Here is a 13,861-nt window from a genome sequence, read left to right on the forward strand (position 1 = left end):
ACAAGTCCAAATTAGACTAGGACGAACCAAATTCAAGTAAGGCCAAGTTAAGTTGGGTTCAAGTTTAGTATGGCGAAGATGGGTCTGCCTAAGGTCATACCATTGGACTCAAGTCACGTCGAGTTAGGCTGAACACAATCAAAGTCAAGTTAAAGTCATCCTCGTATGGATAGGATCTAGTCAGAACCATATTAAGCTTTCAAACTAAGCTCAATTCGAGCATAGCTAGGCTCAATTTGAGCAAAATATTGATGATGCCAACTTAGGTAGGATCCATGTGTGTTGAGACAAGTCAAGTCAGGTTCAAATTAAGTATTGTCAAGTAAGTTTGAGTTGAGCTAGACTAGTATCAAGTCAAGTTGGCCTATACCTAATTAAAATTGAGTTAGGTCAAGCATAAACTAATTTGGTTTTAGTTCGGAAAAGGTCAACTGAGTTAAAGTCATGCAAAGTTGTCCAAGCCAAATTAGGTCAAACTATACCTAAGCAAGTTGAGTTAGCCACCCAAATAAGGCTGAGTTCAATCTACTGTCAGGTTAAATTGGACTGGTATAGGTAAGGTCAATGTGAGATTGAGTTGGATCAAGCCCAAATAAGTATGGGTTGGTTCCTAATGAATTCATGTTAGGTTAGGTTGAGCGTAACCTAGGTTAGGGTGAGTCATATCAGATCAAGCTCAAGTCAGACATGGTTAGGTTGGGTCAACCTCAAGCGGACTGAAGTCAAACCAAATTAATGTGGCTAACTTTTAGTCAAGTTGTGTTGAACTTAAATTAAATTAGGCCTAAATTAGAAAAAAAAGTATAATCAAGTTAGGTTCAAGTTAAGTAAGAGTTAAATTATGTTAAACTCGCGTGAGTTAGATCAAGTTTGATCTTCATAAACTGAGATTTGAGCTCCAACCTTTTAATTAAATGATAAATAATAAAAACTAGTTAAAAAATATTTTATAGTTAATATAAAATGCTTATAAGTTAATTTATAATTTATAATATTTTAAAGAATCATAGTATAAATTTAATAATTAATTAAAATGATATTATTATAATGAATGAAACCTAGAACCTATTCTATTCTATGTAAAATTTTGGAAACTTAGACTATTTTTTAACCCCACTTATTTAATATATAATAATAAGAATCTTCTTTTTGAAAATGGTAAAAGTTAATGTATGTGCATAATTCTATACATTGAATATTATATTCAAAAATTCCCATTTCTATTATTTAACCATTTAAACCAAACTACAATCCATCATCATCTACATAATAATAGAAGGAACTTGAAGATGTAAATGTTGTTTGGTGTGCATGCACAAAACTTAAACTTCTAAATACTAATACCCATTTATATCATGGAAATATCATGCTTTCAAGAAATCTGGCGTAATAAGTTATAATAATATTTATAAAAAATAATTATATTCTTCTCCTATTCTTCTATTCTTTATATTTTTATTTATTTATCTATTGTTTAGTACACTATAAAAAAAATTAAAACATTAACATTTTCTAAATGTATTTTTAAAATTAATAGTAACTATAGTAATAAAATTAATATTAATAATATTTATTACATTTTACAATAGTAATAACTATAACTAAGGTTTTTATAATAAAATTCAAATTATATAAAAGATACAACTTTAATAATAAGCTTAAATACCTTTTTCGTCCTCATTTTCGTAGTGTTTGTTGCGGATGGTCCTCATTTTAACAGAATATTTAAAATGGTCCTCATTTTTACCGAATGTTTAAAATGGTCCTCATTTTTACCGAATGTTTAAAATGGTCTTCATTTTCGTAATTCGTATTTTATTTGTTCCTTTTCTGTGACGTCGTCATTAACGAAACATTGTATACTATATAGGTGTCATTGTTTAGATTACATTGCATTGGGTGTTTATATTACATTTAAACGGTATCACAAAAAATGAAAAAACAAAATACGAATTACGAAAATAAGGACCATTTTAAACATTCGGTAAAAATGAGGACCATTTTAAACATTATGTTAAAATGAGAACCATCCACAACAAACACTACGAAAATAATGACGAAAAATGTATTTAAGCCTTAATAATATTACAATTAATTTATTAAGTAATATGTTATAATATTACTGAATAATAACTTTCTTTATATTATTTGAGTTATTCTTAATAATATTGATCATACTAATAATAATATTATTATTATAATTATTAGTTCTAATAATAATAAAATTAATTTTAGTTATAATAATAATTTTATTTTTATAAATAATAATAAATAAAACTATAAAGAATAAGACAAGTCAAAGAAAAAAATATCAAACATGTAATAACTCACTCGATCAAATGTTAGCATATTAATAGTTTTGTACATTGCAAACGACAAAATAGCCCACGGTAACATTCAAGAATTGTCCCTTTTGCACCCAACTCTCTTTCCGTTAGTCCCTACAACTTCACCGTTCTCTGACTACTAGGGTGGCGGATTCCAGGACTGATAGAGAAGCCGGTAGACGAATGTCGTCAGTTTCTTGCACTAAGCTGACACTATTCACCGTTGCAGCAGTTACCATCCAGTTCATCGGTCTCTCCATCTTCGTTTTCGGCTTCTTCCCCGTCAAACCACTACTCACCGGCCACAGGTAACACTATAATACTATCATTCCATTTCCGAACCAACCTTTTCCACTTATTCAATTCTCAATTTTCTACTTTCATCCTCAGTGGTTCGGAGAGTTTCCGACGACCGACCTGCGATGTCCGCGACGTCTCAAATCATAGCGATGCGTCTCTGCTTCCTGATAGTCTCAGGTTTTTGTATCAGGTAGTGGTGGTGAATCGCGTATTCTGTTCTGTTTGTTTGGCTTTGATATTTAAATTATCTTTACTTATTACGAATAATCATTTGTTTGATATTCATTTGTCTGTTATGGTTGTTATAGATTGATTGATTTGATGGAATGCAATTATCATTTCTGCTTTTAGTTTTGTTGTGTGTGCACTCATGGATTTAGAAAATGTTGTTTGTGTAGGAAGTATCCGAGGTTCCTCCTTTGTATGATCGACTTGTCTTAATGGTATGTACCTTTTCCGGAGATGTCGTATTCATTGAGGTCTAATTTGGTTGCTCATGTGATTTTTCACGAGCTTCGGTCTATGGTTTTGCTGTAGGTTATTGATGGTCTTCCAGCGGAATTTGTGCTTGGCAAGAAGGGTCAGCCTCCTAGCAAAGTTTTTATGGAAGCTATGCCGTATACACAGTCATTGTTGGCAAATGGTACGGCTGTTGGATATCATGCTATAGCTGCTGCTCCAACTGTTACAATGCCTCGTTTGAAGGTTAGTGTCCTATCCTGTTTCCAACGTGGAAGTAAGGAAGGAAGGCACGCGGTTTATTGATTTTCTTTCCTTTTTCTGACATCTATTGATCATATATTTTTTGTTTCTCTTTCCAGGCCATGGTTTCTGGGGCAATTGGCGGTTTCCTGGATGTGGCTTTCAACTTTAACACCCAGGCTTATTTAGAAGATAATCTTCTTGGTTAGTTGTATTATTATAGCAACCAATGTTGGAAAAATCAACCTTTTTTTTGTTGGTAAAGATGTCACCATTATTTGCTTATTGCAGCACAGTTCTTTAAGATTGGTTGGAAAATGGTCATGCATGGTGATGATACATGGCTCAAGTTGTTTCCTGGTTTATTTGAAAGACATGATGGAGTTACCAGCTTTTTTGTAAGTTTGCTTTATGAGTATAAAATGAAAATATTTGATTTGACCACTTAATCCATTAAGATTTCTCATTAATAATTTCTAATGCCTCAGACAAGGACAAAGTAATGTGTTTGTTTACTTGGCATGTTGTAACTATGCTTTTATGTTTATATGTTTATACATAAAGTAGTATGATTGCTTTATTATTTTACATTGTTTTGCTGAAGCTTTTTACTACTGCAGGTTAAAGATACTGTACAAGTGGATCAAAATGTGTCTCGACATCTTGTTGATGAGCTTAGTAGAGATGATTGGAAGTTTCTGGTAAATAATTGTTGTGACTACTTCGTAATTTGGTTGGTTTCCAGCTGACATTATTTGAATTTCCATTTTTGGATAATTTGCAATTTACAAACTAGTACATATTTTCTCTGCACCTTAACCTATTTTTTCAGTCAGTAGTATTGAACCTGAAGGTTTTAATGCCCTTCCCTCAAACATTTGCATGTTCTTTTTGTGGCCAAAAGATTGGCGGCTGCTTTATTATTGTCATATTACTGATGAACAATTGGTGTCGTGTATTCTTGCTTTGGTCTATTTCTGTGTATTGTATTTGGATATAAATATAAATTTCACTTTCTAGTGTGCATATGTTGTCTACCTTTCCAAGTGAGTTTTGGCATATTTCTGAGTTTTTTCATGCATTCCAAAACTTGTTTATATCCCTTGTTTTCTTTTGGGAAAAATAACTGTTTCCATACAAATAAATTTCTTGGAAAAGATTTCAGTATGATTTTATTGAATGTGTTTGTAAATTTTTGAAGATTAAATAAGAAGAGACTGTTCGACTGCCGCTGGTTGTTTGGAACTTTAACAGTTTTATTACATGGAGATAGTTTCCCTTTCATTTCCTTTCATTCTAAACGGTATATCACTAGTCTTTTTCAAGAGATGCACTTCAGGGATCCTGTGATATTTGATAACAGAATCATCAACTTTACCATTTTCTTATTATTATAACTAGTGCCAACTACCAAGTGTGCTGTTAGATGAACTTAATTGAAATCTTAGAAAATTAGTACTACCTTTTATTAACTGTAAGTTGGTTAGGTTGATTGTCTCTTTCTATACCTAACAAGAACTTGTGATTTTATCAACTATAATATAAGAGTTGGTTTTGCTCCAGTTGTGTGATTATACCTAGTAGGAAAAAAAAACTACATTTGTTGTGGTTCTACTTATTAATACTTACACCGTATACTGCATCATTTTACTGGTTGCTCGATTATACATGCTTTGTTTTTATCTCTGTTATCAACTGACTTCTTTCAACTCTTGACTTTTTTTTAATATACATATGCACTAAATTGATGCCTTTAAACTTCTCAGTGAAAGTTAAGTCTTAAGCTTCATTTGTAGTATAAGGATTGTTCAGAGTTGTATGTTATCTAGTTTCAGCATGCATCAATTGTGGATATTTTGTCTAGTTCGAAATTGCATGATGCTTTATAATTTCATTTATATACGTTTTACTAAACTGTGGATATAATTTCATTTATATACATTTTACTAAATTTGTTATAGATACTTCATTATCTAGGCTTGGATCATGTTGGACATCTTGGTGGGCGCAACAGGTATCATCATTTTCTCTTCACTCTATGCATGCCATTTCATTCTGTTCTCATAGCTTAACTTGGACATATACTATTTCAGTGTTTTAATGGCTTCAAAACTTGTTGAAATGGATGAAGTAGTGAAGACGATTCATATAAATACTTTGCAAAATCTAGAAAATGATCAAGGGAAGACACTTCTGGTTTGTGACAATCCTTTTTTTCTTGAATTTCGTACTACAGAAATTGATGACTTGTTTATTGTGGTGTGGGCATTTCAAGACATTAACATTAATGGAGTTTGAGGTGGTGGAAAATTGATGGGAGGAATATCCATTGCAGCAGTATTAATACTCTAACAAAATAACCATAAGAGAACTGCAACTGTTACTGACTAGAGTTAGTAAGTGACTAAAAAGAAAAGAAAAGAAAGTAGAAATTACAATGCACTTACGAAGTAAGACAATAATAAATATGAATATGATAATGAAGAAAGTTATTTCATACGTCCAGAGATACATTATATAGTAAAAAGGAAGAGAATTTTAAAAGAAAACAATAAATAGGATATTCCCAAAATTAACTAGGAATCCAAAGTTACAGAAATGAAATAAAATTAGAATAGTTGATTGCAACCCTTCCAATTAATGATATACTGTGATTTCTCCTAAACATAGGATTGATTCCTAACACCCACACCCCAAGCTGCGTAATGAGTTTTAGTTATTCCTAGCTTGCCGAGAGTAGAATCAAAGTTGGATTTTAACAATTTTCTTAGAAGTAGTTAGGGTAAATGTCCCATTTTCAATATTTTAATTGATGAAGCTGTCAATTCCTACATTCTTCATCCTATGTCGAATTGGATAGTGAACTATGCTGATAACCAACTTTCTGCCTAAAGGATTTGGTAAGAGAGTTGGAATAAACAAACTTTCAAATAACCAATTGATTCAAGTGGCAGATAACACAAGTTCCTTTATTGTTTTAATTCTATTTAGTTTCTTTATATGGTTCTGGTATAGTTAATCTTCAGGAATGATGCATTTGCATGTTTGAGGTTGTACACTGAAGAGAGAGAGGAAACAAGATATTAGGTATATAAATTATTGTAATTACACATAATTTCAAGAATGTAATTTTACAGTATTACCTAATTAATAAACAGTTCTTCCCTTTTACATTATTCTACGACTACATTATTTCCAACACATGTTCTTGGATGAGTAGAAAGCAATGCATGATGGGGTTTCAAGTCTCCACTTTTTGTTGTACACTATACATATCTATAATAGTTATTTTAACTTTCATTTGTAGTTTTGTACCTTAAGTGTTATTTATTCTAAATTGTAGTTTATGTTTTCTATATATCTTTCTGTTGCTATCATTTGCTAATTATTAATTAAAACTGTAAAGACCAAGTCCTTTCAAATATATTTAATCCCTTGTGCAAATGGATGGGCAGGTTGTAGTCAGTGACCATGGAATGACTGAGAATGGTAATCATGGGGGTTCATCCTACGAGGAAACAGACTCTATAGCCTTATTTATTGGGCCAAAACCCCATACCTTTCACCATTCTTCATCCAATCCTGACACAATTTTCCAGGTAATAACACTACTATACTTAATGTTTGTAGGCTGTAGTGCAGACAGGACTAACAGTTGTTGATAATTTTCCTAACTTCTCTGACTTTCAATGTATTTGCCTTCGTTTGCAAGCCATGAAGGAATCTTCTTGCATTCAGTGTATTAGTCTGCTTCTGTCACCATGCATTCATATGTAATGAAACTCTTTGTCTTTACATGAGTTTTCTCCTTCCCTTTGCAACTTATTCTGTTATCTAACTATCCAGCACTCTCTGCTTCTGGTTTTTAAATCTTGAACCTATCATACAGTTTAATCAGAGTCAATGACAAAATACCATTTAACTAGAGATCATGGTTAGCAGTCAAATATGTATGCAATTTACATCTTATTACTGTGCACCAGGTTGATATTGCACCAACATTAGCTTTACTTTTTGGCGTGCCAATTCCCAAAAATAATATTGGTGTTTTGATCTCTCAAATGGTTGACTCTCTGACAGGTTAGTTCTCTTTGTCTATGCTTGTCTATTTAACAGAAGAATACAGCAGGTGATATGACATTTTCTGATATCTGCTTTCATCAAGCATATTATATTTTTTAACAGTAAAATTATGTGATCTTTTCCTTTTTGCTTCTTTGGGGAGTTAGATGACCAAAAGCTTAGGGCACTGCAGTTGAACTCATGGCAGTTGTTCAGATTACTTCAAGCACAATTGCCTGGTTTATCCTGTAGAAATCTTCTCTGTGACACCTTCATTACTAATAGTGAACCCACAATCAGTGAATGTAAAGGTAGGGAGGAGAAGTTGTTTTGTTGCTTGTACGTAAATGCTGCTACTCTCCATGATGCCTGGAAGGCTAAAGTATTCTCCAGGTACTAGACAAGTTTGTACTGCATAGATTTAACTTTTAATCAGTTCCACTAGAAATATTTTTGAATTTTTTGTTTGGCATTTGTTTTCTAGGTTTAATGGTACAGAAGGTTATAACAGCTTTCTTGCCGCATATCACGAGTTTCTGAGTTCAGCAAGTGAGTGGTTATCACACAAAGCAACTGATGTATGTGTGATCTTACTCAAAATTTCTTAATATTATTTGAGAGCATCAAGAACCAGTATTTCATGTTAACTGCTTTGTTTCTTTAAAGTTTTTCTCATTCAGTTCCTTTTCATCACGATTGTGTTTGTGCAGAAACCAGTTAATTTACTTGTTCTTGGAGTTGCTGCTTTGATCATATCATGCTTGATACTTTTGGGACTTGTGTTTTTCATCCACAAAGAAATTCCTTCTTGGGAGACGCAAGATCATGAAAATTATATGACACCATGGAAATTTGATGAGGTATTCGTTTTGTTTGGCATCCTGACCCTTGTCATCAGTATGGGATCAAGTTCCATGATTGAGGAAGAACATTATATTTGGAATTTCCTAACTTCTACAATTAACTTCTTATTTTTTCGTAAAGCAATACAGTCTTTGCATCTTAATAAAGCACATGATATTCTCAGTTCGACAGAGGAAAAAAGAAATATATCAGGATGCCAAATAAGCTCACTGTTCCTTATTCTTTTTACTGGAAGAATTTTGGGAGGCTGGCATCAAGGTGGTGTAAATTGGACTAATCTTCCTGACATTGCCAAGTGGCTTGAGCAGGCTGGCAACCAATATATAAACTTGATTCAGATAGCATCATGTGCAATGGTCATCATTTTGGGCATATCTATATTGTACCTAGTGCAGTCTAAAACAAAAGTTGTAACAGTGATTTGGTTTAGCTTGCTTATGTCTGGTTTGTTGGTATTACAGCATTTTGTGAAACATCAGGACATGTCAATCCCATATAATAATGATGAGAACTTATCAATACAAGTATTCTATGCTGTTCTGGGAATCACCACTGTTGCAGTTGTGTTGATTTTGCCATGGATTATGCCTATGCAAACTCCTGAAATATGCTCAAGGAAAAACATCTGCATGTCTGCTTCTGTTCCTGTTGAAGTTCAGAACATGACACGTATTTTCGTATTGAAGGATTCCTTGTACATAGTTGGATGCTTGTACATAACTTTCTGGTGTCTGCTGCAGTTATTGCTTCAACAATCCATCAATGCGATGCCTGTGTTGCTGCTCTTTATTCAATTCTTGGCCAGCATGCTTACTTTTTCTTCCAGTGGTTCATGTCATAAGCAGTGGGTTGAGGTTAGTTGCAAGATTTCATGGATAAATATTGGATTTTATTTTTCCATTTGATATGACATTAGTTTTAGGTCCCAGAGTGTGGTGCCCACTAAGAGTCATTGACCTGGATTCTAATATAGGGTAATTTAAGTTCACCTTTTTTATATACCAATTATTAATTTTAGGGCTTAATAGGCATGGACTGTCAATGTAAAAGTTTTTACGTTGTCAACTAATAAAAAATCATGTTTTGTATTATTTTTAAAGTAGTTATTCTAGAAGTTAATAAACTTATTATATACAGTAATTTGTGATTAGGTGATTGTGTAAAAATCTTTCACTATTAGAGCATATACTTTTTATTCTTAATTTTGTTGGTATAATATTCATAGTTGGAATTGATTTTCGAGGTTCTTTTATTTAGAAATGATCTTTGCGTCTTTTACTTTACTTTCTACTTGAATTAAGAGGTTCTAAAAATAAGAATTTGCTTCAATCCAAACTTAATTAATTGTACTGTGACGAGGCATGTTATATTTACTTGCTCCTTCGCATCTAGCATTTCCTTTTAAATTTTAATGCTTAACGAGTGTTTAAAATGCTGTGTTCTTTTTAGATTACTGCTCTGTACTATCTGGGAATGGCAGGCCATTTTGCTCTTGGGAATAGTAATACACTAGCTACAATTGACGTAGCTGGAGCTTTTATTGTAATGTCTCCCATTTCTCTTTTTGTAATTATTAAAAAAAAAAAAGTATATTAGTTTCTACTTTACATTTTGGATTTTAATTGTCCATGAATATCTATTTCCTCAGCAAGGTCTTACCTTTCATTGGCAGGGAATTTCAAGTCACTCAACCTTCCTTTCAGGTCTTCTAATGTTCATCATTACTTATGCATCCCCCATGTTATTCTTTCTGAGTCTGGTGCTGTACATCTCTGTCAAGGCCATGATCTATCCACTGGTTATCAGGAACGGAAACTCCGGAGAAATTCTCAAGACCCTTCTTGGATTTCCTTGCTTGGTACCGCTGACCATAAATTCTGTTCTCTTGACTGTGTACACAATTGTCCTGCTGTTGATGAGGAATCACTTGTTTATTTGGAGTGTTTTTTCTCCCAAGTGAGCTTTCCTTGAATCCTATGTCTAAAGTTGATGCATGATTTAATCACAGAATTATCCCTAGTGATTTTTTGAATTATAAGTTATAGGGATTTATTTTGATTTTCTGACCTTGCTTTTATAGATACCGCAAGTAACACTTTCAATTTGTTCAATTGTTCTGTAGGTACCTTTACGTCTGTGCTGCTACTGCATGTGTCTATATTGGCGCCATCATTGTAGTTGCTACTGTGATTTATACATTCATTGTTCTTTTTTGGCTGAGAAAGAGTTTCTCCTTAAGTAGCAAGGAAAAAGGTACGTGACGGCCATCTAATTTAAGGACAAATTAGTATTAAACTGTGAAAAAGAAATTTTGACTAACTAAATATTGCTTTTGCCTTTTCGTTTTTTGATGAGGAGGGTAGTTATAATCTGATTGTTCACGGTACCTGCTCCTGCGTCTTTCTAATTAATCATTTACTGCAGAACTGTAAATCTATTGATGAGGATTGAAGGAAGATGTAACTGATTGCTATATTCTCACTTTTACATTCACACTGACTGAGGTATGCATATCTTCGTTGAAACATGAGAAATCTAGAGAAGATCTAGAAGCAAATGCAAATTTTGAATAGCTCTTTGGTGGGGCAATTAATGAGTTTGGAAAAGATTAAAAGGCTAGTTTGGTTGAGCTGAATCAAACGGATAGGAAAATGGTCCCAGTCTGTCATGAGTCATTCAGTTGATTGAATTAGTGTTACGAATTAATGGAAAGAGCAAGGGGATTTTAGTACATTAAAGATCAAAGTGAAAAATTTTAAATTTCGGATGAAAGTAAAAAAATTGAAATGAGGAGTCAATAAAATTTTGATCATTTAAGAAAACATGATTAAAAGGATCGCATTTATGAACAAGTCGAATGCTCTCAATGCGGTGGACAATCTAGAATAAAAAATGTAATGCTTGAATATGTGCATGTGATATTGATTTTTGAATCAACACAATTTTCTGAATTTATATATTTAAGTAAATGTGAGTTTTAGGATAGCATGCTTTGTATATTTAAGTAAAATGCATACATCATACATTAGGTTTGCCGAAAAAAAAAAAAAACATTTGGTTTGGAAATACATTAGGTTAAAACAGTTTTTAACCTCCAACACTAAGTATTATTAGAGGGTATATAGGTTGAGAAAATATTTCTTAGCCACCATCTTGATCACCAACCAAGTCGCCTACTAGTTGAAGTTTCGAAACAAACTCTGCAGTAATCAAGTTCCTGAGCACCTTCAATTGCTTCTTGAGATTGTCAATATCATTACGAAATTTGTTTCTAGTCTCTTGCCATCACTGATCCAGGTCTTATGAGCACATCTTTTAACTTGGAAATTGTCGTGTTTGAGTCATAAATTTAGACCACACCATTTAAATAATTTCTCTCCACTCATACATCTTCAAATATAAACTTGCGATGAAGCTTCAGAATAATTGGATCATGATATGAAATTGGTTCTATCAAATTTAGCAGGCTAGCATGAGGGAATAAATCGAACCACGAAGTTGAAACTTAGGCTCTATCTAGACTTTCCTCCAAGCTTGATAACTCACGAGAAATATTAATAAAATTACATTCAAACATGTCTCTATCCAAAGTTTATTGAATTTGGGCCGAACTCTTTATGAGATTAAGGTAATTGATCTTCGGCTTTTACTTCCTTCACCCTCAGAATTTCTTCGTCCTCCTCAAGTTTTCAAAATGTTCATTTTATCTTCCATACAAACGACTTTTCGATATATTTCAAAAATTTCCTGGAACAAGCGCTCTAGAACGTCATTTCCATAATAAAATTTTCAAAATCAAGTTTCTAAAATGAGATTTCCGGAAGAGAATTTTCAGAATGAATGAAATATATTTCGGAATAAAATTTTTGTAATGGGATTTGCAGAACAAATTAATTTTCTGAAATGCATATAATGTCTTTTAGAATGAGTATTTCAGAACATCCAAACATGAAATATGTTTTAAAAAGAGTTTTTTGAAATACTTTTTGGATTGAGATTTTTTATGCATTGCAGCGTTTTTTCTCTTCTCTTGTATCTCTGCAACATTTTTTCTCTCTTCTTCTTTCTCTATAGCAGCGATGCGACTGTTGTCAGAATGTTTGGGTTTTTCCCTATAGTATTGTGAAGGTGTAATTAGTAATTGTGGGGAGTGCAGGAAGCAATAGCTTTGACCTTTTTGTGTGTAAAATTAATGAGAAGTGAATACAATACTAAATAAAGATCTATTTACAAACGGTGGTTTTACATTCAAGTCATTGAGTGAAAAAAATGATGAGCTAAAATGAATATTAAGATTTTATATTTTAATTAACGATATAATCATATGAAATTGTAAAGTAGAGATATAACAAAGAGATGGTTGTGTTAAATATTATCTCTGTATAGATAATTATTAATTCGATTTATTATCCTATATAGATAAAAGCCTACATCTATGAAGTCAAGAGGATGATCTACTATGCACCAAGGTAAATTGTCATCCAAAGATAAAATGTCATTAACATTACCTATTATGCACCGAGGTAAATTAAACATTCAATAATGTTGTCTCAACAAGTTCAACCAGTCCGTCTTCAACTCCTTCAGGAAAATAGAGAATCTCAATTAATTCTTTATCATCCCCTCCTTGTATCATGAACCTCCACGTCAATAGAATTCCTCGAAAAAGAAGTAATTTGACAATTAAACCCCTCTTCCACCGTCCTATAAACAGAAAACGAATGATAAAAATGAGTACTCCTAACAACCCTCAGCATATCAGCCAAAATTGTCCAATTTGTGTGTCCAAAATTTTCATTTCTCGTTGACAATCACAAACGAAGAGTTTGGTCTCCCAAAGCCCCCATTTTCTCTAGAAACAGTAGTGTGGGTTTAGAGAGGAAGAAAGACTTGGTTTGGTTACTCATCATGTACTTACTGCAATCCTAAAAATCATTCCCACAGAGGTTAATTGGAGTTTTGACACCATTTCCCGAATCCTTACCTATGCTAACTTACTAACCAAAAACTCTTGACTTATGAAGGTATTTCCTTTTCTTTCATGTACTCTAAGATATTGGCAGTATAAGGTATAACGTAGTTGTAATGCTAGCGTGTTTTTAGATTTTTGAGACACTTTCTGGGAGAGTTGGAAGCCTATATGTTTGATAACTTTTGGAAGTTTATATCATTGTTATGATGTAAATATTTTCTCATATCTTATGACAACTTGCCATTTCAAGATGTGAATATAATATTTATTTGTGTAGTAGTAATGTTTATGATGAAATAAATATATTTGCATGATTTAAATCCATGATCGTGTGTTCTTAGACTTTGTTTAGAATGTTGGGTGCCTTCTGCATGTGCATTTAATCTATTAGTTAAAAAAAGAAAAAAAATTAAATGTAGCAAGAAATGTTAGAAACCCTGCACTGTTTAGAATTAGATGTACTAGATGTACTAAATTGCGTCTAATTAACTGTGAGATCATGTATAATGAATTATGAAATTAATATCGGTATAATTATTTTAATTCCTTCCAAATGTTTGATGGAATAAGTGATGATAATGTCATATTAATTTGTGAGTAGGGATTATGTAATTTCATACATTAAATTATAATT

At 32.5% G+C, this 13,861-nt stretch overlaps 1 protein-coding gene across 6 annotated transcripts; it reads left to right on the forward strand.

Moving 5' to 3' along the window:
- The first annotated feature begins 2,390 nt into the window (after positions 1-2,390).
- LOC114173951 (GPI ethanolamine phosphate transferase 2) lies at positions 2,391-13,493 on the forward strand. Of its 6 annotated transcripts, none has more exons than XR_003602645.1 (19): positions 2,391-2,635; positions 2,718-2,817; positions 3,026-3,070; positions 3,165-3,332; positions 3,449-3,533; positions 3,621-3,727; positions 3,950-4,030; positions 5,291-5,343; positions 5,423-5,525; positions 6,785-6,928; positions 7,313-7,409; positions 7,559-7,784; positions 7,876-7,969; positions 8,102-9,109; positions 9,705-9,797; positions 9,928-10,211; positions 10,378-10,508; positions 10,680-10,759; positions 12,675-13,493. XR_003602645.1 is itself a non-coding variant. In XM_028058652.1 (19 exons), the coding sequence occupies exons 1-19, from the start codon at positions 2,511-2,513 to the stop codon at positions 10,685-10,687; spliced, it is 2,487 nt and encodes an 828-aa protein (XP_027914453.1). In that variant the 5' UTR covers positions 2,391-2,510; the 3' UTR covers positions 10,688-10,993. The 6 variants fall into 6 exon arrangements, 4 of the variants coding, with proteins under 4 accessions (XP_027914453.1, XP_027914451.1, XP_027914452.1 ...); XR_003602646.1 differs by lacking the exon at positions 12,675-13,493 and having other exon boundaries at positions 9,928-9,958; positions 10,062-10,211; positions 10,680-10,993; XM_028058652.1 differs by lacking the exon at positions 12,675-13,493 and having other exon boundaries at positions 8,102-8,251; positions 8,717-9,109; positions 10,680-10,993.
- Positions 13,494-13,861: the final 368 nt, after the last annotated feature.

Source organism: Vigna unguiculata, chromosome 2 (genome assembly GCF_004118075.2).
Source record: "Vigna unguiculata cultivar IT97K-499-35 chromosome 2, ASM411807v1, whole genome shotgun sequence".
Taxonomy (NCBI): domain Eukaryota; kingdom Viridiplantae; phylum Streptophyta; class Magnoliopsida; order Fabales; family Fabaceae; genus Vigna; species Vigna unguiculata.

Bases quoted from the DNA above. Each gene is read 5' to 3' on its own strand.
- LOC114173951 (XM_028058650.1), top strand. From the start codon at position 2,511: ATGTCGTCAGTTTCTTGCACTAAGCTGACACTATTCACCGTTGCAGCA. The intron at 3,071-3,164 runs GTATGTACCTTT...GTTTTGCTGTAG, and splicing joins ATGATCGACTTGTCTTAATG to GTTATTGATGGTCTTCCAGC. The intron at 3,333-3,448 runs GTTAGTGTCCTA...TTCTCTTTCCAG, and splicing joins TTACAATGCCTCGTTTGAAG to GCCATGGTTTCTGGGGCAAT.